The 26,059-nt window shown below is 40.8% G+C and overlaps 1 protein-coding gene across 2 annotated transcripts in view; it reads left to right on the top strand.

Annotated features, from left to right (window-relative positions):
• The window catches only part of LOC117558806 (atrial natriuretic peptide receptor 2), a 76,210-nt gene that overhangs the window by 1,158 nt on the left and 48,993 nt on the right, over positions 1 to 26,059 (top strand). For both annotated transcript variants that reach the window (XM_034235203.1, XM_034235204.1), the window contains exons 2-4: positions 22,443 to 22,624; positions 24,936 to 25,049; positions 25,436 to 25,571. In XM_034235203.1, coding sequence (XP_034091094.1) covers positions 22,443 to 22,624; positions 24,936 to 25,049; positions 25,436 to 25,571 — 432 coding nt within the window. The remainder of the gene's footprint in view (positions 1 to 22,442; positions 22,625 to 24,935; positions 25,050 to 25,435; positions 25,572 to 26,059) is intronic.

The following is a 26,059-nucleotide window of genomic DNA, read 5'->3' as shown; positions in this document are numbered from 1 at the left end:
AGTTTCCTGCATGAGTGTGTGAACTTATCTGGAGACAGTGCAGATCACCAGCTGGTTACTATAAAGATAATGTCAGCGGATGGAGGAGGAAATTCCCTCTAAATGGATGATCTGGGAAACTGTTTAGTAACATTTATCAAACGCCTTCAGGCAGATTTATATCTGCTCTTTGTAGAAAAATGTCGACCTGTGCCTGAGCTGCGTAGGAGGACAAATACTTGAAATCTGTCTGTTTTATTTAGTGCATTGACATGAGGTGGCTTACAATGGGAGATTCCGCTCTACAGAGAAGTCGGAGTGTATTTCCCAGCAGATACAAACAGGGGTAGGGAGGAATAGGTGCAGGGAAAGCCTGTTTATTTCGGAGTTATTACAGAGGAATGTTTAGGCTGTGGGCAGTCTGCTGCTGCTTTATTGCCTGCGGAAGACCACCACCTGCGCTCTTTACGGGAACAGAGAGGCGCATGGATTTGTGATATTGGTGCCCTCTCAGACTTAACACGCATTGTGTGTGAGGTTTACTTTACGCATTCTTGCAGCTGCCGGTCTCCTGTAACGATTGAGAGCTCTAGCGAATAGTCGACTAATCGATCAATCAATCCATGGGCAAACACATTTTGTTAATCGGGTTCTATATTGAGATTGATTTCATGCAAAAATGTCAGATTTCCTTATTTTCTCCATTTTATATCTTCATAAAATGAATATATTTTGGATTTGGAGTGACAAAATAAGACATTTAAATACATTTCGGACTTTAACAAACGTTGACATTTTTCACTATTGTCTGACATGTTATAGTCAGAAGAACTGTTATTCTAGAAAATAACTCAAATGAATCGATGTCGTTGCAGCCATGATGAAAATCCAAGAGAAAGTGAATGCTTAACCTTGTGCTGATAAAGGAAACGTTTTTTTTATTATTTCTATTTGAGATTGAAAAGTTTTTCGATACTAAATATGTCAGGATGAATTTAGGGGAAAGGTGTGTAAAAAGATGCAGATGACAGCTAGAATATTTATTTTCGATGGATTGATGCAGCCATAAAAAACACGTCAGTTTTGGGATTAAATATTATTTTCTGTGGAAACATCAAATAGCTTCAATGAGAAGCTGAAGTAAGATGATACAGAATGTCAGCAGTGTGGAATAACATAATTTCCAACCCTTAAAGCTTATCGAGAAAGGGAACTACATAGAACACATTTAGAAATATTTGCAAAACTAATTTTGTGTTTAACAAATGAACATCACAGCTGTTTTGTTGATGAGGCATAAATCACACAGCGGCTGTTAAATCACTCGTCGCCGTTCTCGCTTTAAGTTTAATTAACTGGAAACATTGTGAGGTTCACTTCATCATCACTGCTGTAGTGAAAAGTTAATTGTGTGATTATTATGGCTGGTGTGTGAGCGCAGCAGCACATGTGTTGGTGTATGAGGAGAGAGAGAGAGTTCAGCTGAATAATTTACCCAGTGTATCATTTCTAAAAATGTACCCATTTCTAGTTTTAACTTTCAAGTAATAAAAGTTAAAATGTTTGATGAGTAACAGCCTAATGCAGTGACACAGTGCAGTTTACCTTTCTGTTTTGTCATCACAGTGGGGTTTGATTGGACTTTAAATAACACCAATGACTCGTGACTCAAGCTGCAACAAGTCCTCCAACTCATACGACCAAATATGCCGATTGTTCAGGCCCAATTATTACGACCAAATATGTCGTTTGTTCAAGCGCTTAATACGTCCTGCTCCCATTGAATGCAAACGTTACAGATGGTCGTTTATTCACAAATAACCCTCTCTGTAAAATCCTAAATTGTAGGATAGTTTGGCCATTAAAACGCTTTTTGATTAGATTTCTAGCGAGAAGTGTATATTGTACTTTTAGAATCCACGTCCAGTCAATATGTAGGATATATAGTTTGATAGATCTTACGAAGATGATTTGAGGTATGCGGCAGCCTCCATGTAAAGTTACGGGTTGAAAACAGTATTTCCGGTCTCGACGTTTTCATAATAAAACCAATGATCAAATGAACATTTAATATTCATTACTAAAGGTACAGCCGAATAATCACAGCGCACAAAACCTATTACCGCCGCAGATGGACCAAAAAAGGGAGCGTTTGAAAAAAAGGGGCGGGTCCACTCAGTGAAACGATAACAACGAAACATGGAGGAACAGAAGTCTGCGTTTAAATCGTGTGTGTGTGTGTGTGTGTGGCCTAGCATTACTATACTTGTGGGGACCTAAATCTGTTTACACAGTCACGTGTGGGGACTCGCCACCCTTATGGGGACAAATTGGAGGTCCCCATGAGGGGAATCATTAATTGTAGGGTGAAGACTTGGTTAGGTTTAGGATTAGGGTAAGGTTAAGGGTTAGGCATGTGTTGGTTATGGTTAAGGTTAGGATAAGACTCCAGGAAATGCATGTAAGTCAATGTAATGTCCCCTGAAGTGATGTATATGGTGTGTGCGTGTGTGTGTGTGTGTGTGTGTGTGTGTGTGTGTGTGTGTGTGTGTGTGTGTGTGTGTGTGTGTGTGTGTGTGTGTAGAGGTGTGTGTGGTTAAAACACATCAGCCTGCGGTCGCTCTTAGCCTTTCTAATGATTCTGAAGGTAAACACAGTGAAGGCGGTGCGTGAAAGGCGGTGTGTGAAAGGCGGTGCGTGAAAGGCACTGCGCGCTCCTCTTCTCAGAGGCTGAGTTAACCCTCCCGCTGCCTCCTGGTGCTGCAGAGATTTCATGAAGTGAAGGAGGTTTTCCTTCTATAAAACAGCTGTGGGCAGCAGATACTGTGAGTGTCACAGACATGAATACATAGATCAAGGCAGACTGGTGCACACACTCTCCTGTTTTGCCAATCCGGTGGTTAAACAAATATAGCTCTAAATCCCTGGCCGAAATGTCCTTAAAATGAAGTCCGAGTTCGACATTTTAATTCATTCATTCATTCATTCATTACCTTTCCAACTCCTCATGCAGTTGACTGTTACAGGTCTATACAGGTTCATGTTACAATGCATAAGCTTCAAATCGAGAGACTGAAACTGTATTTTCCTTTACCGTTCTGTTTTAATTTCACAATAAAGTTAATAGTCATATTATGTTTGATATTATTATGTTTTATTAACTACACCACTGGTTTTTTAACCCGCGCCGCCTAGTGGTTAAAGCACGTTATTGAATGTTGTTGTTGAATACGTTTTATTTGATGAAAACATTTAAATATTAAGAGTAGCCTACATACAAAATTGAAAATATCAAGAAGATACTGTAGTGATCTCTACAATAAAACAGTTTAGTGCAGGACGTCCAAAGATATTAGCAGGAGGATGTGCAAAACAGACCAACTAGGCTTTATTTAAACATTAAAGATTACTTTAAGTTAAGGTCTTCTTTTGAATAAGAAAATAACATTGGGGTTATCTACAGATAAATATGAAGTCTGACAAAGTACTTAACGTCTAATATATTGCATAGTTTATTTTGGCACTTGACAATCACCTTCCCTGAATTTGACTCAGGTGTAACTAAAGTCTGATTTAAGGGTTGTTTATATTTCACATCATTAATCAGAATCTGCAAAGTAACTAAAATACATATAGTGGAGTAAAATTCCCAGGTTAACCTCTGAATTGTAGTGGAGTAGAACAAAGTAGTATGCTGCTGTAACAAAAACATTTCCCAACTTGGGATCAATAAAGTATATCTTATCTTATCTTAAGATGATCGATGGCTACTGCCATATTTGCAAAATTTGCCTCTGAACCTTGACAAGTGCATGTTTCAGGCTTATCAATGAACAACAGGAGGGGTCACAGACATAAGACCAGCTGTTAAATAAAGCTCTTCTGACCTTAGGTGTCATGTGGGTATATTATTTCACCCATTTATTAATTATATGTTTTACATTTGATAACACCACTGTGTTTCGTATCCCCTAAACCTCCAGGGTGTACACAGTTTAATACTGGCAACTTCTAATTGTGGGAAATACGAAAACGTCTTATAAAGAGACGTGCCATATAATGTTGTGAAACACACAATAGCCAGCATGTGTAGTTCTGGGGGGGGGGGGCTGGAGCCGGGGGGTGGACCCGTCCAATCTGTCTGCCGTGGTTCCATTCCATTTCAAAGAGCTGTTGACGCTCAGCGTAACCTTGTCGCACTGCCACTCCAACATCCAATCACAGGGCTTGATGACTAATCACGGGGTTTGTAAAGCTAGGCGGATGTTGTAGTCCCAAACGATAGCTGGGGATTCTGGGTAGTGTAGTGTCTTCGGAAACTGTAGTGACACGAAGGACTCACAAAGACTCAGATGCACGATTCTTTCTTGATTTCAAAAAGTACCTTTTAATATACAAAAAGGTTTTAGGATCAACTAGGACACTCAAAAGTTCGCTAGGTTCAACTAATAGTACCAAAAGACTTTACAAAGAAAAAGGTTTCTAGGATCTACTAGTATACTCAATAGTTCACTAGGTTCGACTAGTATGCTCAATGTTTACACGAGGGAGTACAGACATGGACTTGGTATAGAGACAAGACGAACCGACAAAAGACAACAGGAGAACAGGGCTACATATACACAACAGTTCATGAGGCACAGGTGCAAACAATCCAGAACAGGAGATCACAATCAAGCTGGCAAGTGACACCCCACGACAGGAAGTGATGACACCTGAAATGAGAGGACAGAGCCAACATCAAAATAAACTGCAAGGCCACCAGAATAAACACAAAACAATAAGCTCACAGACTCTAACGCTGAAACCTTACATGTAGTGTCTAAACTCCTAAAACACGATTTGTTTCTCTGAATCGAAGGTTAAAAACACAAAAGCATTGTACACAATTTAAACCAATCAATATTGTGTAATTAACAAGGATAAACTGATGTTTTTTTAGTGGATGAGTAATGCAGATATCACTGTGTAATCATTTGACAGTGAGGGGAATATATCCGGTTTTATTATGAAAACTTCGAGACCGGAAAAACTGTTTTCACCCACGCTAACTTTACATGGAAGCTGCCGCATATACACGTTATCCTGGCGAGACCTCAAATCATCTTCGTAATATCTATCAAACTATAGATCCTACACATCCACTGGACGTGGATTCTAAAAGTACAATATACACTTCTCGCTAGAAATCTAAATAAAAAAGCATTTTAATGGCCAAACTATTCTACAATTTAGGATTTTCCAGAGAGGGTTATTTGTGAATAAACGGGAGCATGTTGTTTCTTACACGACCACTAGAGGTGCTACACTTTAAAACTGGCTATGGGTCTTAATCTAAGGTGCTTAAACCATCGACCTATTTGGTCATTTTTTGTAGGAGGACAGGCTGGACTCAAGCCTAGTATGAAAAACTACAGGTCAAAATGTGTTAGAAACACATAAGGGCTTGTTTAGGACTCGAAAGTCAAGGTTCACCCCTAGATTCCACCGGGTCCGTCTGCGTCGCGTTACGGCCGTGTTACCCCTCGATTCCACCGGGTCTGTCTGCGTCGTGTCACGGCTGCGCCGCGGTTTTGGTCCGGCCTTTCAGAAGCATTTCAGAAGTGCAGCGTCTTGCCTGCTGGCTCGCAGTTTTTGTTGATTTGGGCATATTTCCTGGACAGGCTACTCTGTACAGACAAAGTTAATAATAATTGTAATATCCCAGTTATAAACGACATGAATCAAAGATGTGTTGCTGTATTTTAGTGGTAAAAAAATGCATTCAATCAATTGAATAATTAAAAAAATGCATTTAAAAATAAAAATGGTTTGATAACTTACACAGTGCCTGTAAACCGGAGGAGAACGCTGGCATTTCTGGCAAATTAGTTTATTTTGGGGATGGGTCGGATGCTCTGACCGGTCCACTTCCTGCCCGGCGCCTCTGCAACGCCTCGCGTCAAAAAATACACTTCAATCCTATTTTGAGCGGAGCCCAGCGCCGAGACGCTTCTGGGACGCTTCTGAGCCGTAGAAGCTTCTGGTGGAATAGCACCCATTGACTAGAGTGGCCGCAATCTTTAAGGACGCCGTGGTGCAGCCGTAACATGGCCGGAACGCGACGCAGACGGACCCGGTGGAATCTAGGGGTTACGGCCCCTACACACGGTGGCGTGCGTTGAAGCTTCAATGCTTCTGCCCATTCACTTCGAATGGGTGATGTCACGCCTCGCCGAACTGCATTGTGGGAGCAAAGCGTATGTGCACGCCGCCGTGTGTAGGGGCTGCCGTTACGGCCCCTACACACGGCGGCGTGCGTTGAAGCTTGGCGGTGGGCGTGTCTGAAGCTTGGGGAGTTAACGTGACCAACGCGACCAACAACCAATCACATGAATCTCATGTTATAGAATTACATTGCATTCCATGCTGGCTAAATATACTGTCTATGCCTGCTAGCTGTCCATTCAAACAAAGTACACTGGATATAAACTCCGCAAACAGGCGAAAACCTACCAGTTTCACCCACTGTCTCTGCCACCTCCCTCCATGCCTGGCTCCTCCGGTTTGTATCCCGGTAGGTGAACAGGGACTGGTCATACAACACCGGGTGATTCCCTACCGCTACAATGATTTTGTCCTCCATTTTTTGGAACATGAGGAAATGACCTGCGGTATGGCTCTCCCAGCATACACGCGGTTTGATTGGCTAGCGCTTGTACTGGCAGATTTGCATAAACGGGATTTGATTGGCTGACGCTTCCGTCGAAGCTTCAAAAGTAGAACAAGTAGCTTTGCTCCCACAATGCAGTTCGGCAAAGCGTGACGTCACCCCATTCAAAGTGAATGGGCAGAAGCGTTGAAGCTTCAATGCACGTGTGTAGGGGCCGTAACAGTACGTCCACACGGTTCCGTTGCGTGCTTCAACGGAGACGCTTCCCATTTACTTTGAATTCAAGCTTTGCCGAACTGCATTGTGGTTCCGTCGCGTCGCTTTGCCTCCGTTGCTCGCTTCGAAAGTTGAGAAAAGTTCAACTTTTCAAGCGTCGATGGAAGCGCCAGCCAATCAAATCCTATGCCAGTACAAGCGCTAGCCAATCAAACCGCGAGCTTGTGTGTCCGGGGCGGAAGATTAATGTGATTGGTTGTTGGTCCGCGCCAGGCACGCCCACCGGCAAGCTTCAATGCGACGGAACCGTTTGGACGATACGTTAGCGTTTTGTTTTGTGTTCTTGATAACTATGGACTGACTCAGCATGTGACGGAGCCCACGCACAATAAGGGGCACACTCTGGACTTAATTATCTCAAAGGGTCTGAATATCTCTAAGGTTGTGGTGACTGATATTGCACTCTCTGATCATTCCTGTGTTTTCTTTGAGAGCTCTATTTCTGTTCACAAAAATGTTCAAAAAGAGGTAACCACAAAGCGATATTTAACTGAAAATACTAGGGAAATGTTTACTCAGAATTGTTCTTCCACACTTGCCCCTGCTAACATCTCAGTAAATGAGCTAGTAGATCATTTTAATTCAAAAATTAAAAATGTTATAGATGCCATTGCTCCAACTAAGGTAAAGGAAGTGTCTGGCAAGAAAATATCTCCATGGAGAAAGGCCATGACCGTGAGAGCAGAAAAAAGAGTGTCGAAAAGCTGAACGTAGGTGGCGAAAAAACAAATCTCCAGGTTCACTTTGAAATCTATAAAGAGAGACTTGGCCTTTATAATTTGGAATTGAAAAACGCACGACAGTCTTTCTTCTCTGACATCATTACCAAAAACAAAAACAATGCATGTGCCTTGTTTGCTACCGTCGACAGACTAACTAACCCCCCAGTGTCAGTAGCCTCTGAATTTCTATCCACTAGGGCATGCAATGATTTTGCCTCCTTCTTCACTGACAACATTCAGAAAATCAGACAAGCAGTCAGTGCCTCTGCATCAGGTACAGCAAATGTGTTGTCCCTATGTCCACCTAATATCAATTCAAACACCATGACACAATTCCATCAGATTAATGATAAAAACCTAGAGGACATTATTCAACTTCTGAAATCCTCCTCCTGCTGCCTTGATATTATTCCAACAGGATTTTTCAAAGATGTTTTTCGTTGCATGGCCTCAGATCTACTTCATATAGTAAACAAGTCTCTTCACTCAGGTGTTTTTCCACAGGCCCTGAAAACTGCAGTCATTAAACCGCTCTTAAAAAAGAATAATCTAGATGCTTCAGTAATGAACAATTACAGGCCCATATCAAACCTGCCATTTCTAGGTAAAATCATTGAAAAAGTTGTTTTTCAACAGTTGAGTAATTTCTTGCATTTAAATAGTTGTTTCGATGTGTTCCAGTCAGGCTTCCGTCCAAACCACAGCACTGAGACTGCTCTTGTAAAGGTCTTCAATGACATCCACTTAAACACAGACAGTGGCAGAACTTCAGTGTTAGTATTATTAGATCTCAGTGCTGCGTTTGACACTGTTGACCACAACATATTACTAGACCGACTGGAAAACTGGGAGGGACTTTCGGAAACAGTTCTAAATTGGTTTGAATCCTACTTAAAGGACAGAAAAAACTTTGTTTCTATAGGTAAATACACATCTGAGTTGACAAATATGACATGTGGGGTACCTCAAGGCTCCATCTTGGGGCCTCTTCTCTTTAACATCTACATGCTACCACTGGCTCAGATAATGAAAAACAACAAAATAAGTCACCATAGCTATGCAGATGACACACACATTTACATAACAATTTCACCAGGAGACTATGCTCCAATTCAAACACTGAGTAAGTGCATTGAACAAATCAATGACTGGATGTGTCAGAACTTTCTCCAATTAAACAAAGATAAAACTGAGGTAATGGTTTTTGGAGCCAAGGCAGAACGTATAAAAGTTAGCGCTGAGCTTCAGTGTGCAATGTTCAAAACAACAGATAAAGCCAGAAATCTAGGTGTAGTCATGGACTCTGACCTGAGTTTCAACAGTCACATTAAAACAGTTACTAAATCAGCCTACTATCACCTAAAGAATATATCTAGGATTAAAAGACTAATGTCACAGCAGGATTTGGAAAAACTTGTCCATGCTTTTATCTTCAGTAGACTGGACTACTGCAATGGTGTCTATACAGGTCTCACTAAAAAATATATTAGAAAGCTGCAGCTGATTCAGAACGCTGCTGCTCGAGTCCTCACTAACACAAAGAAAGTGGATCACATCACTCCTGTTCTGAAGTCTTTACACTGGCTTCCTGTGTGTCAAAGAATAGATTTCAAAATACTGCTGCTGGTTTATAAAGCACTGAATGGTTTAGGCCCAAAATACATTTCTGACCCCCTGCTAAATTATGAACCATCCAGATCTCTCAGGTCTTCAGGGACTGGTCAGCTTTCTGTCCCCAGAGTCAGAACTAAACACGGTAAAGCAGCGTTCAGTTATTATGCTCCAAATATCTGGAACAAACTCCCAGAAACCTGCAGGTCCGCTGCAACTCTGACTACTTTTAAATCCAGGCTGAAGACTTTTCTTTTTGCCGCTGCTTTTAATTGAACTATTTACTTCTTAAACTGCACTGTAACTTTTATCCATGTATTTTTTCTTTTAATGTTTATTTTATTATCTTTTCTTTTTAATGACTGATTTTAAATGCCATTTTCTTACTGTCTTTTGTAAAGCACTTTGAATTGCCTTGTGTTGAAAGGTGCTATATAAATAAACTTGCCTTGCGTTGCCTTGCCTAGGGACTTGATTATGAACCTGCCCAGGTAGCTGTGTGGAAGGCACTGATAAACAAAGCCTAAAGGGCCGTCAAAACAGGAAATACGTATGAGTTGTCCTGGAAATACCTATTTACATTTTGATTTCCTTTAGTTTGCAGAACATGTTTGCTCCTCTGGTTCAGATAGTTATCTTAAAAACACTTAGGGCAATGTGAATAGACTCACTGTGTAATGTTGTTGTGGTAAACCTCTAAGTAAAGGTGGAAACATTTTACTAAATTAAACTAAACCCCAATAATGAAGTGTTCAGTTTGAGCAAATGTGCTTTCAAACCATTTCTTCTTTGAATTCTTGTGTTCTGTAGACCAGCTATGGGTGTGTTTCAAAAATATGTATCTCCCTTTAGTCCTGGGAGCGTTTGGAGGCAATCACATTTGGAAACAACTCAACATCTCAGAGCAAAATTTGGTCCAAGCAGTAATTCTTGTGGTTTCTGGCGCTGTGAGACAAACAAGAGTTTTAAACTGCTTAACCTGTTGTTACAGTAACAGCATCAACAAATAATGTAATAAGCACAGAGTAAAGGTAATTAAAGGGTGGTTCCGCAGCAGCAAGGGGAAGAGGTGAAAGGTGCCAGGCGCCAAACACCCTCCGTTTACACCCCCCCTCTTTCCCAAATGAATTATGGAACTACCGCAGTGAGCTGGAGGTCACGGAAGCTAATGGTTTTGTCAGGGCTTGTCCCGGCTTGGCGTTGATCTCACTTCTCTCCCATCAGATAACCTCTGGGCTATCAGCGCTGTAAAGTCACCCCACGGTTGGGTTCAAACGGCGAGAGGCTGAGCAGGGATGGGAAAGGAAAACGGGGGCTTTTAAAGTGAAGCTACACATCGTTGAAGCTTTGACAGATGACCAAGTAATTGCTTGCTTTTGCAGAGTTTTACACCCCCTCCCATAACCACCACCTCTAATTCCTCAAATTCCTCGTTTTTGAACCTGGAAAAATGCACATGCGGGAAGCAACCAATGACACTTACTTACGTTTTTATGAATCTAATTTGAGTATTTTCCCTTATATAATGCTTTATGTTATTCCTCCTTAGAATTGTATTTGACTCCTTCTGACTGCTGGAAATTGTTTTCTGAATTTACATTTTATAAGCTACCAAACAATCTCCCGGGCCAGTGTGGCCCCAGTAGTCAGAACAGGAATAGTATGTTAATATAAGGGGGCTTAGTGGCTGTTTGGGGTCAGATTTGATCTTTATTCAACCGGCTTTAATTAAAAATGTCTTGTATCCTGTTGCTTTGTGACTGGTAGTCTGAACACAGTGTCTACAGCCCTGCTAGCGGCTCTGTGAGGGTGATCATGCTAACATCAGATTGCTAATAGCGTCAATGCTAACATGCTGATGTTTGGCAGGTGTTAGCGTTTACCATGTTCACCATCTAAGTTTAGGGTGTTATCATGCTAACATTAAACACTAAATCAAACAAAAAACTTGATGTATAGTTTAATTGTTTATATCGTTTTAGTTGGTTTGTGTTGTGATGAAGTGGTGATCCCCGACTTGTCATCCAGCGCCATCATAAGGTCAATATGTTCAAGCCATTACAAGTCCTTCTCTATTTACCTTGAACATCTGTTTGGGGATCCAGACTGAGGACATTTTGCACTTAAATGACTGTAAATTTGGACTTTACAGTAAACAACAACTCTATCAATGTAGCATGGATGAGGAAGTATTGTTATTAGATTGAAAAAAAGTGTGAATTTGCCACTGACGGGGTACAAGCATAACACATAGTGGATGGATGGTGGAGTCAACAGGGTTATTCTCCATAGGCAACATGATAGAATATGGCTGTTTTCTAAATGTCTACAACTCAGAAGGGCACGGTTTATGTGAAAGCCACAATCCATTTTAGACAGTGCTTTTCTTGCGCTGTAGAGGAGAGTTTTACCTTTCAGCTGAACTGAAAATCATAGCAGGAATCTCAGATATATGGATTTTTAAAACCAAAAGTATCTGTATTGTTCTCTGATCCTTTAAGTGAAGGTTTGGAGCCTGTTTGCTATCTCTGGTGCAGTGTGAGATAAAAGCAGCACTCAGAACACTGAATATATTCCATCTCCCATCACATTTTGACACTCTCACCTTAATGCTTTTTAGTCCATTATTAGCAAAAAGAAGTGGAAGGAAATATCAGGCCGTGTTATGGTTTTTCATTTAGTTTTTTCAAGTACATTTGCCAGTTTGTAGGGAGCAGTCAGTGATGAAAAGAGTGTCCTCTGTGTAATTACAGAAGCTAAGGGTTAGAGTTTAAGGTGTTGTTTCACAGATAAACCTTTTGCCAACAAACGCAGAGGCAGAGCATTATGTCGTGTAGTTTACAACAGAGCCGTAAAAGCCCCCCAGACAGATACGAGCATAAAGCAACAAAGTGCTGGAGGATAATCGTCTTTGAAAAGGATTCTGCTCGAAGACAAACATGACACAGTGTCGTGTTAGAAAGTCAAACACATTCCAGCTGTAACAAATACACGTTGAGTGAAGTAATTGGTTTGCTTTCTGTTTGTGCACTTGCCTGTTGTTATCTATGGAGCCTTCCAAAACAGTGAAATGTCACAATTTGCAAACCACACTAACAGTTAATCTAGATATTTTTGAGTGTTCATCTCTTAACTCTTAACCCTCCTGTTGTCTTCGGGTCAAATCTGACCGATTTACTACTTTCATCAATCATAACTTTTTTGTTTTACATTCGATTGCATTAAGGCTTCATGATATCCTTCACAGTAGACATTTGAACATATAAAATTGCTGATCACCACTTTCATTGAATTTTGGACGATTTAGTCAACTTTGTAACACCCATGGTGTTCCCGGTCAAAAATGACCGACATAAAGAAAAGGAATTAGTAACCATCCGGATCAGATAAAACACACACACAAAAACACATACTCTAGATGTGACCCCCCCCCCTTATGTGCCCAATCCCCCCATGTGAAACACACCTGGCACACACACACACACACAACACAATTTGACACATTTCCCGCTCTTATGTGCCCATCCCCCCACATGGATCACACCTGGCCACACGCAATACATGTTCAGTAGGCGCGTTCACACCGGAGTACTTTTCCCGTTTAGTGCCATTAGTACCCCTTATGTCGCGTTCACACCAAAAAGAGTACTTAGTGCCGGGAACAATTACCCCCATTTTTAGTGCCTGCTAGAGAGGTGATACCAAAAAAGTACCAATTTCTATTGGCTGGGCGAATTGAAAACCATGCCCCGTAAAACTCTGAAAAGTTTTTTGAAGCCACCATTGTATTTGCTGGCATTAGCATTAGCCCAGTGCACCAACGGAGAGAGAATAACTTATGGCAACACAAAAAAAAACATGGGAGCAGTGGAGATGAGGAGATGTCGGCGTTCTGGCGATTTACTCGGAAGGCTTCAGTAGAAGCTGCTGGGAGTCCCAGCAGCTTCTACTGAAGCCAGTCCCCAACTCCAGGGACTTCCGGCCGGGGACTTCGGGTGGCAGTATACGCCGTGAAGTGGTTTGCGGCAGTGTGCGAACTATACCACGGTCTCCGGGGGAGCCGGGATTTTTTTTTGCGCGGGGGGGGGTAAATGCTGATCCGTGCATTAATAGCAACAGCACAGACATAGGCCTATTATAAAGAGAAAATCTGTTGCACACGGGGTGGTGCCACAGGTCTACATTTACATGAAACGTCCCGATGGATCATGTTCATGTCAACAGATTTCCCGAGCATGTATGGGCTACGCAAACTTCAATCAACTTGATAATAAATAATCCTTTATCAGTAGCCCTACTGAGGAGAAGGCTTTTAGCATCCCTGCAAAGAGTACAGCCTATGCATCCATCCTTGGAGAACAGCCATGGGAGGCGTGTGATCTGTTGGCTGGTCCAGCCAGCCTGCGGCCGCGGGACCACCGCAGCAACTTCGCCCCCCCCATCTCGAGCAGCAGGCAGGGAGGAAGAGGAAGAACAGGTGGGGTGGTCATCAGCAGCATCATCATCATCTTCTTCCACATCTCCTTCGACCTCTACTATGGTAGTTGTCAGTGGCGTTTCTAGGTGTGCAAAACTGGGGGGGCAGAAAGAGGTCGGGGGAGAGAGAGAGAGAGAGAGAGAGAGGGGGGACAGAGAGAGGGGGGGAGGAGAGAGAGAGGGGTAGTGTCAAATTACATACTGAAGACCACAGGAGCAACACTGTGAGGGCATACATTTACGTACACAGCGTGGGGATATCATAGTAATGCACCTTCATACATGGAGTAAAGGTCACCATCACAAAGTAATTCTTAACAATAACAACAACAACCGTAATGCTTTAGCATTAAAACACCATAGACTGTAAATATAAGGAAAACACAGACACTCATCATCGAGGTCACAATATCAATCGATCCAGCAGAGGCAAAACACAGAAGATCAACAAAATATAGACATAAATGAACTTACCAAAGCTGAAGGCTCACTTGAAAAGAAAAGCGGCAACGGCGGTCCTTCCTCTGACAGAATGTGTCTATCACTTTGGGGATGAAGTCCTGTAGTTGCTGGATCAACTGGCTTTCAATTGAAAGCATGCCAATGCGTTAAGTCGCGGCTGTCCCATGGTGTTGCGAGTGAAAGTCTTATCCTTTGAGGGTGAAAAGTTCCTCTCTGACTCGGATGTCGTCATCGGAAGTTGTCACTATTATTTGACCAAAATAACAGTCTCAGCAAACGTTTCCTCCAAGTTGTTCTCGTGAATGGATTTCAACAGAGACAGGGCAGTGTTTCCAGTGTGAAGCTCACTGTGGCGGTAGAGCGTGGTCAGCTCAGACTTCAACTTCTCCTTGTTTCCCAACGCAGGCCACAGTTTCACGGCGCAGTCAAGCTCAGGTGTAGGAAATGACAGGACATGCTGTGGGAAGAATGAGCTGTCAACAACCTTTGCAGGCGATCAAATGGTCACTCTGTGAGAACCTCTGTTCCCACCTGTGAGATGACTGTGTCACAAGCCTCCTTCATCACCGGCGCTGTGGCTGCTGACTCGTCGGCCTGGCTCGTCTGTTCCATCATGAGCAGTGGCGGCCATGCATCAGTTTTTCTGCCTCATTTTCTGAACATTTTCCTTGAAACGGCAGAGCGCGCTGTTGATCCCAGGTGCATCGATGCTTCGTTTTTGCAGAGTGTTGTATAGAACATCCACTTCTGGCATAAGCAACGAAAAAAACTCCAGGAGCTGCATAAATGCTCGGTCCCGCAGTTTCTTTGACAGGCCGTATGCCTCACTTATGGTGACCGCATCCCATCCTGGTTGTGCGCGTATATGCTTCATACACTGAAGTAGTGCATCTCGGGTCTCTCAAACCGCGTTCACAGTTCTGCTTTTAAAGTTCCATCTCACAGCCGGTGGCCGTGGTATGCGTCTCTGTGTTGCCTCTGCAAGAGCTGCAACACGTTTTGGAGCACCGGAGAAAAAAGTGGGAAAAAAGCAGTTAGATCTGCAAAAAACACCTTCAGGATGCTCATCCTTGCTGAACACATTTGCTGCAGGGTCAGGTTCAGTTGGTGGGCGTAGCAGTGAACAAACTGAGCGTTTGGGTACGTCTCCTTCATCACCGTCTGTACCCCGCGCACGTTACCCGCTCATGACGGCCGCCCCGTCCATAGGTCTGAGCGATTAGCTTTTCTTTCAGCTTCAGGGGTTCCAGAACAGCCTTGATGCTGTTAGAGAGACCTACACCAGTTTTGTCCTTTACTTCCACAAACTCCAAAAAACGCTCTGTAACTGTGAGGTCAGGCATAATGTATCGCAGCACAATCACCATTTGCAATTTACAGGAGACATCGGTTGTCTCGTCGGCCTGAACGGCAACAAATGATGTGTTGTCCACTTGCTTGGCTATTTCCTCCCTGTACACATCATACATGCAGTCCAAGAGTTCATTCTGTATGGTGCTTGATGTCCCTTTGAAAACAAGCTGAGCTTCGTAGTGCCGTTGAAGCCTCACACATTGTCTCGAAAATTGACCTGAATATCCCTGGATTCAGAGAGTCCGCCGACTCGTTGTGGCCCTGCAGTGCTGTCTCACATTTCCCACACAGTTTAATACAGGTGATGATCCGACCAAGCACGTACCTGTTTTCTTCCACCTTCCTATTATGAGAATCAATGCCACGTCTGTAGGCGCTGTCAATCTGAGCTGCAACATTCACCCTTCCAAGTAATCCCAATTTTACGGCATTTTCCAAATGACTGTTGCTGCTCTCATGCTTCATTGTCCTCTCCGAAAGATGCTTTAAGTCCTTGTAACCTGTCCTCGACCAAGTACCTTGATCTTCACCAAAAAGCAGGCAAGGAAAGCAAAAGAGGGAATTCTTCTGGATGCTCGCCGTTAGCCATTTCTTTTTAGCAAACCACTCAGCGTTAAACCCACGTTTAAACTTTGCCCGCAGTCTGGACCATTTGGAAATCCGGTGGATGGTGGGCACCGAGGCGCTTTACCTCCAGTTTCTCTCCGAGACTAAGTGTCTCAAATGTGTGCTCCAGTAAATGGTCAACTTCATTCATTTTCTTTCAGTTTTTTACTTCTTTTAATCGCTGGTGATGTTAGCTATATGCTGCTCTCTCGTCTCCTCTTCAAACTACACGTGACGTTTCGCAGCACTGCACACGTGAGTACTTACAGCCAATCAATTCTGAATTATGTGAGATGACGTATGGTGGGGATGGGAGCACTCTGCCCCTACGGTCATTATTTTTTTGCCACACACATTCAATAGAAAAATACTCTGAGCATGCGCAGTGTAGTTTTTACAATCACCGTTCACTTAGACTGTGAGAGGGAAGGGCAGGATCGGGTTTTGTCCCACATGGCTCTAAACAGCTCAAAACGGCACTCTAGACACTAATTAGAAGAACACAGACTAAAACAGAAATGTACAGACGAATCAGATTATTAAACATGACCTTAAAATATATTTTATATGTTTTTTTATTTATTTTTTAGTATTTTTTTGTAATCATTATTTGTAATACTTTCTTCTGACACTAGGTGGGGCTGTGCCCCACCTGCCCCTAATGACCCGCCGCCACTGGTAGTTGTAGTCATCAAGTTAGCTTCTCTTGGCTCGTCTTCTTGTGTCTCTTCAGCCCCCAAGTTAACGTTAGCTGTCAAGTTAGCACTAGCACTGACGTTAGCTCCCTCCTCTCTCGGTTCTGTTGTAGCAGCAGTCACAACGTACGATGTGCTACCACCAGCTACATTCGGTTGGTCTTCTTGATCATCAGGTTGTTTGGCCGTCTTTTTAAAGAAATTGCCCAAGGTAAGTTGTTTTTTTCTTTTCGACATGTCAGCAGCAGCAACAATGCCTGGTAAACATGCAGTGCTAACTAAACGAGCTTGTGAGTGAGTGGGTAGTGCGTGGAGCTGCGGGCAGCGTGCAAGCAGGCGACACTTTTTTCATGAATCATAAACTCTAAATATAATTTTTCACTTATTTTACACCTTTGAAAAAAAAAAACATGCCCAAAATGGAATTGATTTGGTCATCATATCAGTATTTTAGAGAGCTCCCCCCAAATTTCACAAACCATGTTCCCAGGGGAGCTCATGTCACCACTAGGGGAGATATAGCTCCCCCTGCTCCCCTCCAGTTCGCACCCTGGTTTGCGGCCTGCCAGTAAATCCAAAGCAGAAGAAGACGAGGTGACGTCAGCGGCTCATTTGCGTAACCTTCCCTCAGGGAACTTATTCCAGTGTGAACGCGATCTGTACTTAGTGCCCTGGGGTAATAAGTGCCGGGGCACTAAGACATTTGGTGATGATTAATGTTTTTTGTGTTAATGTAATAGCAGTTAAAACAGGACCAGTCAAATTTGACCGCAAACACCAAAGTAAGGGGGGGAAACGAAGACAATAGGAGGGTTAAAAGGACAATCTGGCAATTCCAACACCAATTAGCTTCTTTTCAAAACTTGATAATAAAGTGTTTTTTTTCTTCTAATTTCAGAACTTTTTACTGATTCTGTTAGAGAAGTGTTAAATTCACTTGGTAATCATGATCGTTTTTGTGGATGAAGTTTGCGATGCATTAGACGGCGGTTTTACAACTAAACAGATTGCAAACTCTGAAAACTACTTTTGGCTGGGATTGTTGGGAGGCTTTTAAAATGGATGAATCTGGATCATCTTTTACGGAGAAAAATGTTTCTATGTTTCCCCCCAAAATCGTCTGGCTGCTCCGTCTTTACTCTCTTTGATTTACAGAGGTCTGTGATGGAACCGATGTCTACTGCTAACAAATTAGCTTCTGTCAGATAATTATCCAGTGAATTTTACTCTGAAGTAACAGGGGTGTTATCATAAAAATACCAAATCTTACAAAATGTCACTTAAAGACTTGTATACCTCTAGAGCAGTGCTTCTCAAAGTGTGGTCCGCGGACCACTGGTGGTCCGTGAGCGCCCCCTAGTGGTCCGTGAGTATATTGGTAACATTTCACATTTGAAATTAATTAAGTAATTTAAGTTTTTCGCACTCTCGCGGGAATATCTCCGCAATGGAGCGAGCTTAAGTTTAACTTTCGATTGCATGATATAGCCCAGATAAACACCTTCATCACACATGTTGCCACTTGTTGGTACCATTTTCAGGCGATTTGTAAAAAAACGATGTGTTTTTGGATATTTGTGGAGTTAGGTGGTCCGCGAGTGTTTTTTTATTGGTTAAGTGGTCCTTGGTATGAAAAAGTTTGAGAAACACTGCTCTAGAGCAGTAAACATCAAACTTTAAATATAATCAAACATGCTGCACCTTGCCCTGTGACATATGAATACATCTAAAGGTAATCAGAGTCCTATGTAGGAATGTTGGACTCCAAAAAGGAACCAATAACAGAAAGTACAATTAATCGATCAATAAATACAAAACAAAAAATGGAAATGGAATACAACCACATGGAAATATATTAGCAACAGCCAGCAACAAGTATTCCCTTTGGACTTAGTTGTAATATTTATTTCCACACTTCAGACATTATCTTTAGAAAAGGAAGTGTGGAACGCTGAAAAAAGATCGCTCTTAACGTCATACGCTCTGTTTTTCAGCTTTCATGAATAATCTTTGACTATTTGGATAATTCTTTGCCTCATCCCATTGTTCCTTTTTGCAAAGTCCTGGAGAATCATTATCTTGAAGCATGGCAGACTGTTGTTGTCCAGGAGAAAGAACTAAGAGAGCTCTCACGTTGTCATATTGATGGGTTTTTGTGTTTGTGTTTTATAACAGAAAATGTTTAAAAAATATTCTTTGCATTCAGCAGCCAAATTCGCATTGCAACGACAAAATCACAGGTTGTAAAGTCCAGTAGTTAATGCGGAAAAGTACGTTTGGTCTCCTGCAATATTGAGAAAACAATACAAAAGTACTTCTTTGGTCGACCGTAGAAATCTGTCAACAAGTTTTTGATATATCTTGCCCAATAAGACAAAAAAACAACAGGTAGTGGAGGTACAAATGAAATACGGTTATATACTATTCTTCAATATTGGACTTCATAACCAGCCTGCAGTGTAGCGGATCAGCACTGATTATCATACTGGAGTCTGTGTGGTGGAACAAGTTGTACCAAACAATTTAATGTACTTTTGTATGGAGTGAAGCCGCGGCAGGTCCATATATTGGCGACTGCTACAACATAGGAGGACATTTTCCCCCGGCTGTGCAGCACATTTATTTTGGAGGTGCTCCAGGAGACAGCAGGACTCCTTGGCACGGAGAACCTTGTTGGACGGGACAAGGGTTGGGGTCTAAGCAGCAGCCGACTTTGGTCTCACACATGAGGAAATGTCTGCTAACTGGAAGGACTGCCTGGGAGCTGGCAGCAGCCGCTCTGACATACACTGAGAGTGAAAATAATGCCATGTTTTTTTTTATTCATGACTCAACAGCAGGAAGGTGTAGGTGGCAGGGTGGAAGGAACGGGCAGAGACACTGTCAGAGCTTGTAACAGAAGTCTCGATTCCTGCACCAGTGTCCTTGAACAAGTCTAATTGAGGTGAAAGCTAAACTGTGTGTTCCTGTTTGAATAGACATTATGTTCTGAAATCCAATGCTTTTTTAGATGCCAACCAAAATGTGCCAATAGTTTTTCTTAGCCTATTAACCAAAAGGTATGGAACGTTGTCAAAGAAAAAGTTGGCAACGGTCTTGTTCAGCTCTGTGTTTAAACTTAACATTTGTGAACTTGGGATTCTCTTCCTAGTGTTGTTGAAACTTGGGTTTTGGAAATAGTACCAATAGTTTCACGGGAACTTGAGCAGTAGACAGAAAACAAAACTCTGTGTTGCACAACATACGAGAATCTGACAATGACTAAGAGAAAACTTAAGTAGAAGCTGAACTAATGGGGGAATAAAGTGTGGGTATACATGAGGCCAGGTAGCTGCAGGGTTAATGGGGCACCGTTGGAACTAGTAAGGCCAGGACGAACAATCAAAACAGTTGGGGATAAAAAGACAGGAAGTTAACACAGATATGACAGATTGAGAAAACTTCTAAATAAAAACAAGGAACAGATTACCTTGAAAACAGGATCATGACAAGTAGTACTGATCTGACGAGACTACCGTACGTAACTTATCACTTATGCATCTCGGGTTCATACGTAACTTCAATTTTAACGTAACAAACGTACATATTTAACCCCAACCACAATATTTTCCTAAACAGAGTAGCTTTGTTTGAATTGGCAACATTAGCCACGTGTTTGAAGTCAATCAGGACTACCTTTATGTTGAAAAATGATGCCAAAGAGGTACCAAGTGGCAGTCAATTGGAAACAGTAAACTTTAAAGTGTTGACGTTCAACATTTTGTTGATCAATCCGTCCATGACTTTCTCCTCCTCCTGCTGAAGGGCTTTGGCAATTTAAAGTAAACATGTGTTGGTTTTGGGCAAATGATGAAAGGTCTGATGCCATTGCTTTTCTTGGTAGGATAGTTTCTTTTGAGTCCCTTTCCTTGGTTCCTTTGGTTATTGCCACTTTGAGAAGTCCTCTGATCCAACATCACGATTTGTGGCTTATTTTGGGAGAAAACATTTTCTGGCAAACCCTGGCATCTGTTTAAATCCAACATTTGCAACACTCGAAAAGTACATAGAGCAAAAGAGCAAAGTTTGAGGACTTCCAGAACTGTCAAAAACTTGTTTTTGTGAAAGCAGCAATAATGTCGACAGAATCAAAGGTCACCTGAGGCAAAAAAATGTGGATTGAAATGTCTGGCTGGATATTTAATATCTCGATCCAAGTGTATTATCCACTATATGTGTAACACTGTTGATTTCAAGATGTGTAACTACTAGAAAAGGTGAAAAATGTCTTTGGACTCTGGTTTTAACAGATACTATTGGTCAGTTAGAGGGGTTGCAGAAATGATCTGACACACATTGCTCCAGTGGACCTTTGAGCAGATGGTGAGCTGGCCCGGCACACGGCCTTACATCTGGCATTTATTCGCTTACCGCTTGTTGTGAGTGTAAATAATCAAATAGGCTTACTGCTGAAACGAGAAATAAACAGGTGTTCAAACTAATTCAGATCTGGACACAAATTCAGAACAGTGTGTCAACTCCTGTGGTGTAAATGTGGCCTGTGACTTTGCATGCGTCGAACAACGGTCAAATCTCTATTTTGTTAAGCAATTGTTGTCTATTGTCAACACCTGAAGGTTTTGTTTACCTAAATAAAGTATTTTTACCATTGTTATATCCTTATTTCAGCCTGTTTTAATGATTATCTTGAGTGTAACTATAAGAGAGTACTAGTGGGGTAAGAAAATATTGATGCATTGAGTATTGCAATATTATGATTTCTGATAGCGTAGTAATTCCCGAAAACATTGTAAAGATTTTTGTTGTTATTAATTACATGCAATTATTTGGGGCAGAAGGTGGATCAGATTCTCTAAAGCAGTGGATATTCCATGCCTCACATACTTAATGTATATATAATATCCTGCTTTATATTTTGTTACTGTAAATTTGTAATTCAACATGTATATTTTCGACCTTTTTAATGCTATTTTATTTCTATTGAGATGTTTATATTTTATTTCTAGTCTTTTAATTTTTAATGTGCAATACCATGTATTTTTATGCTGCTGCAACGCAAACATTTCCCAAATAGGGATCAATAAAGTACTTCTTATCTTATTTTATGCGATCTATAGACAATGACAGTTTTGCTCAAATTTGATTTAAAAATAAAAGTCTCAATATGTCGCCTTGCTGACATCGTTTGGAAATCGAAATTGAATCCAATAATTCTTAAACGTGTTTAATGAAAAGCAACCTTTTGAAGAAGTCAGTGCTTAAGATGAACATAATTGTTTTGTTTACTTTACTTACATTTCTGTTGTTTTTTTACTTAACACAAAGGAGTTTCTAAGTTGTAGTGTTTACTTGTGATTATTTTATCTTGGGTTGCAAATAATGGTTATAATTAAAGATTGACATTGAATCATTTATTTCGCTCATTGTCCCTGCGTTGCCTTTCTTGTTTTACTTATGTTTCTCAAAATTCAACCCTTTATCATTTACGGAACATATTTGTGAATTTACAAGAATCGTTTTTTTGTGTGAAAATGGAAAAGAGGCCTAACGTTTAATCTTTGGCTCAATACAAATACTAATAAATGTGTTTTATTGTTGTTTTCTCTACAGTTGTGTACATCTGCGGGCCCCTGGAGACTTTCCTCAGCATCATGAAACTGTTTCAGAGCGAGATCCAGGACCCAGAAAACTACGCTATTTTCTATCTGGACGTGTTTGCGGAGAGCTTGGCCGAAGGGAAACCGTGGCAGAACTCCGACCTCGACTGGGCCGATCCCATCAAGGTCTTCAAGGTGAAACACACACAGAACACACACAGACACACAGTGTTTGGCAACAAGCATGCATATGTTAAAGTGATACATTGAGACAGTGTTCGCATTCTTTCTACTGTCAGAGTTTCACCCGCTTTGTAATTGGAGGCAGGAAATAATAGAAGACCGAAACCACAATTTGGCATGAGAAATTGATGTCCCTGACGATGCATATTTTATTCCTGCTTCTTCTCATTTTCTCTCTAAATCCCATAATCTCGATCAGGCTTTACTTACTGAATAACTCCTTAAATCCAAATTAGAAGTGCTAGTTAAATACTTTCAAAATCAATTTTCTTTAATTAAATATCACTTTTTCCACAAAGGTTCTTCATATTTATGGGAAGCTTTTATGGTAATCACATGATGTCTCTCAAAGGACAAGGAGCCCTCAATCCTTTCGACCACATTAAGGCTCGAGATTACATTAATAAATGGAGGGGATGTGTTTCATCGGACATTATTCAGCCCTTTTTAAATGAGTGCATGAGACATAAGAGAGTGGGCGCACACGTGTTGCTTCGTCTAATCTATCTCCTTGAATGTCAAACATGCCTTTACTTAATTCTTTAATTCAGGGTTTGATGGAGAGTGGCTTCGTGAATATAAATCTCAGGCATGGTGAACATTTCTGTCATAATGGCCTGACTAAAAGGCTTAAAACAAGTGAAACATTAACATAAGAATGAAATGGAAATGTATGTATTTCTTTGCTTTCCGTTTTAAAGTAATTAAATGTTCTCAAACCCTCTTAGTCTTAACATTTTTACTATTTTTTCTAATATGTTAAAGGCATAAAGCATTGCAATATTTACATGTTAAATGCAAATGACTGATTCTTAACTTCCTTCAAAGGAAGTGAAAACAATGATTGGGAACGGACACTTTTACTGAAGTACAGTATTATCTGAAAATTCTTCAAACGGCTACTTTAAACACACCTACACACATCCATGATACTGTGTGATAATATCTACTTTTATTTAGAAAGGTGGGATTTATACAAGAACAAAGCATTTTTAAGAATGGAGACATCATGACTTAAACAGCTTTAGCTTCAAACGGAGGAATATCGCTGTCTGTTTGTCTCAATATGAACTCCTCCTCACCTTATGTCTGTAGAAAAAAAGTTACATTTGCTGATCATGCAAGGCGTTAATTTGTCTGCAAGCTCATTATGGCAGTGCTTTAATTGCATGTGGATGTTTGTGGTGGGGATCCAATAACTGTTCTTACATGAAAAACGATCTATAGTTCTTCCAGTTGAGAGCGACGCTTAATCATATTCTAAAAAGGCCTAAAACAAATATTTGTTGTGTGATAGCAGCACATATATCAACAGTTTCAAAGGACATTCGAACACATATTTGGACTGAAATGTCTGGCATAATAATGTACTTCTCCATCCAAAACTTCTACTCATATGGTGATACAGCGATTTGTTCCCATTTTACATATCAAAGGCTGACATGTTAATCTTTGCTGATCACATTACAAAGCACTGGTAGTTATATGGTCATTGACTACACGATGTCTTTATAAAATAATGAAAGGTTGTTGATTTTAGCTTTGGTTAGACAGAGCATGCTTATATCTGTATTAGCATTGACCCTCAAGCAGAAACAATTAAATGCATTACTAACTGTCTTGTATATGACTGGACTAGGATGTTACTGTATAATATCAGTCATGTTTTAGGACTTTTCATTTCATTGTATGGTCACAATTATTTCTAGAAGTTCAATTGACAGCTTTAGGGGAAAGGAAACGGCAAACATCCATTTTGAGGCTTTCACAACTGCTAACTTAACTTAACTTAATCTTAGCTGACTTTTACTTATCTTGTAAAAATGTAGCTTTTTTTTTTTTTTACAGAGCACGTGTTTTCATTCACTGTCTGTTTCTGATAACAGATGAAGAGATATATGACAAAGTTCTTGGGGGGACGAAACGTAGCAGAGCAGACTAGCAGACTGCTAGCTTTGTTTTGACCGTTAGTTTAACAACCGTTAGCTTGTAGGCTTTTTAGCTACTTGTTCAGTTAACAGATTGTAACACCAACCACAAACAACTAAAAGGTGTCACAAACAATGCCTTAAGTGTATAGATTGAGATTTGCTCAATGAGTCAAAATATGTATTTTGCCGATTTGATCATTTTTGACTGCTAAAACCAACATGATAATAACATGATTTTACAGTTTTTGAGTTTTACTGTTCGAGAATTGATCCCATATGACATGATGTTGTAGTTCTTTTTAAATGTTTTTACCTCTGTGTGTCTCCTCCAGTCTGTTTTCGTCATTACGTATCGGCCTCCTGATAATCCCGAGTACAAAGACTTCCAGAAAAAACTCCATGCCAGAGCTCAGAGGGATTTCGGTGTGCACTTGGAACCATCATTGGTAAATAACAGCCAATGAAAACAGTACGCGTTCTCAGCAGCATTATAACCTCTTTAATCTTTTATTAGATGTGCAAACAAAATCCCCACTGTGCTGTGTAATTGGGAGCAGTAATGATGTTGACACATTAACGTTAGCAAATAATACTTTCCCTTTTATTACGGCTTTGATCTCAACTTTTGAGTAGGGGAGTTTCACAAAAGTACATTAGAAGGAATACATTTTTTTGTGTACTTTTACGTGATCATCTTTTTATACAAGCAGCTATTTGAATGTTGGCTGAAGGATAGGAAATTCCTCCATTAAAAGTGTAATTTTGTATTCCATCATTAGGTCTTAAATCATTGTTGCTGCTGGTAATCATAATGATGTTTCCCTGTTTGCAGAAGGACTACATCGCCGGCAGCTTTTATGATGGATTTGTTCTTTACGCGATGGCCTTGGAGGAAACGCTGGCAGACGGCGGGGCGCAGAACGATGGGATCAACATTACGATGAGGACGCAGAACCGCAGATTCTGGGGTGAGCAAATGTTGTGTAACATTTTGACAGACTTAAACTTATTATTGTATTATGTGTTACGGTTGTCTGTCCCATTCTCGATATCTCAGGAACATGACGAGGAATATCTTTAGATTTGGCACAAACATTTCTACTTATAATAATAATAAATAAAGCTAAACTCAAAGTGCTTTACAAAATGACACATCAGAAGTTAAAAACATCAAGAAATTCCCCAAAGATTATTTGTTAATAACTTTAAAAAGGTACATGCAGCAAAATATAACATTTTGTCAGGTTAATAGACACAAGGAGGTAAAATGTATGATAATAAAAATATTATCATACAGCTTGAAGATTGTTTTGATCATCATCATGATGGGAAATAAACCAAGAATATACAGTCGATGTTGAGAAATAACAATAGAAACTTTAACCGATTGTGGATGTTTTGACAATGTAACGATAAAGATGGAAAATAACTTTCAAATATCTACTACCAGCTGAAA

This window comes from Gymnodraco acuticeps, unplaced genomic scaffold (assembly GCF_902827175.1).
Source record: "Gymnodraco acuticeps unplaced genomic scaffold, fGymAcu1.1, whole genome shotgun sequence".
Classification (NCBI taxonomy): Eukaryota; Metazoa; Chordata; class Actinopteri; order Perciformes; family Bathydraconidae; genus Gymnodraco; species Gymnodraco acuticeps.
The sequence above is the reverse complement of the archived record's forward strand: the minus strand, read 5'-3'. Positions and strand labels throughout refer to the sequence as shown.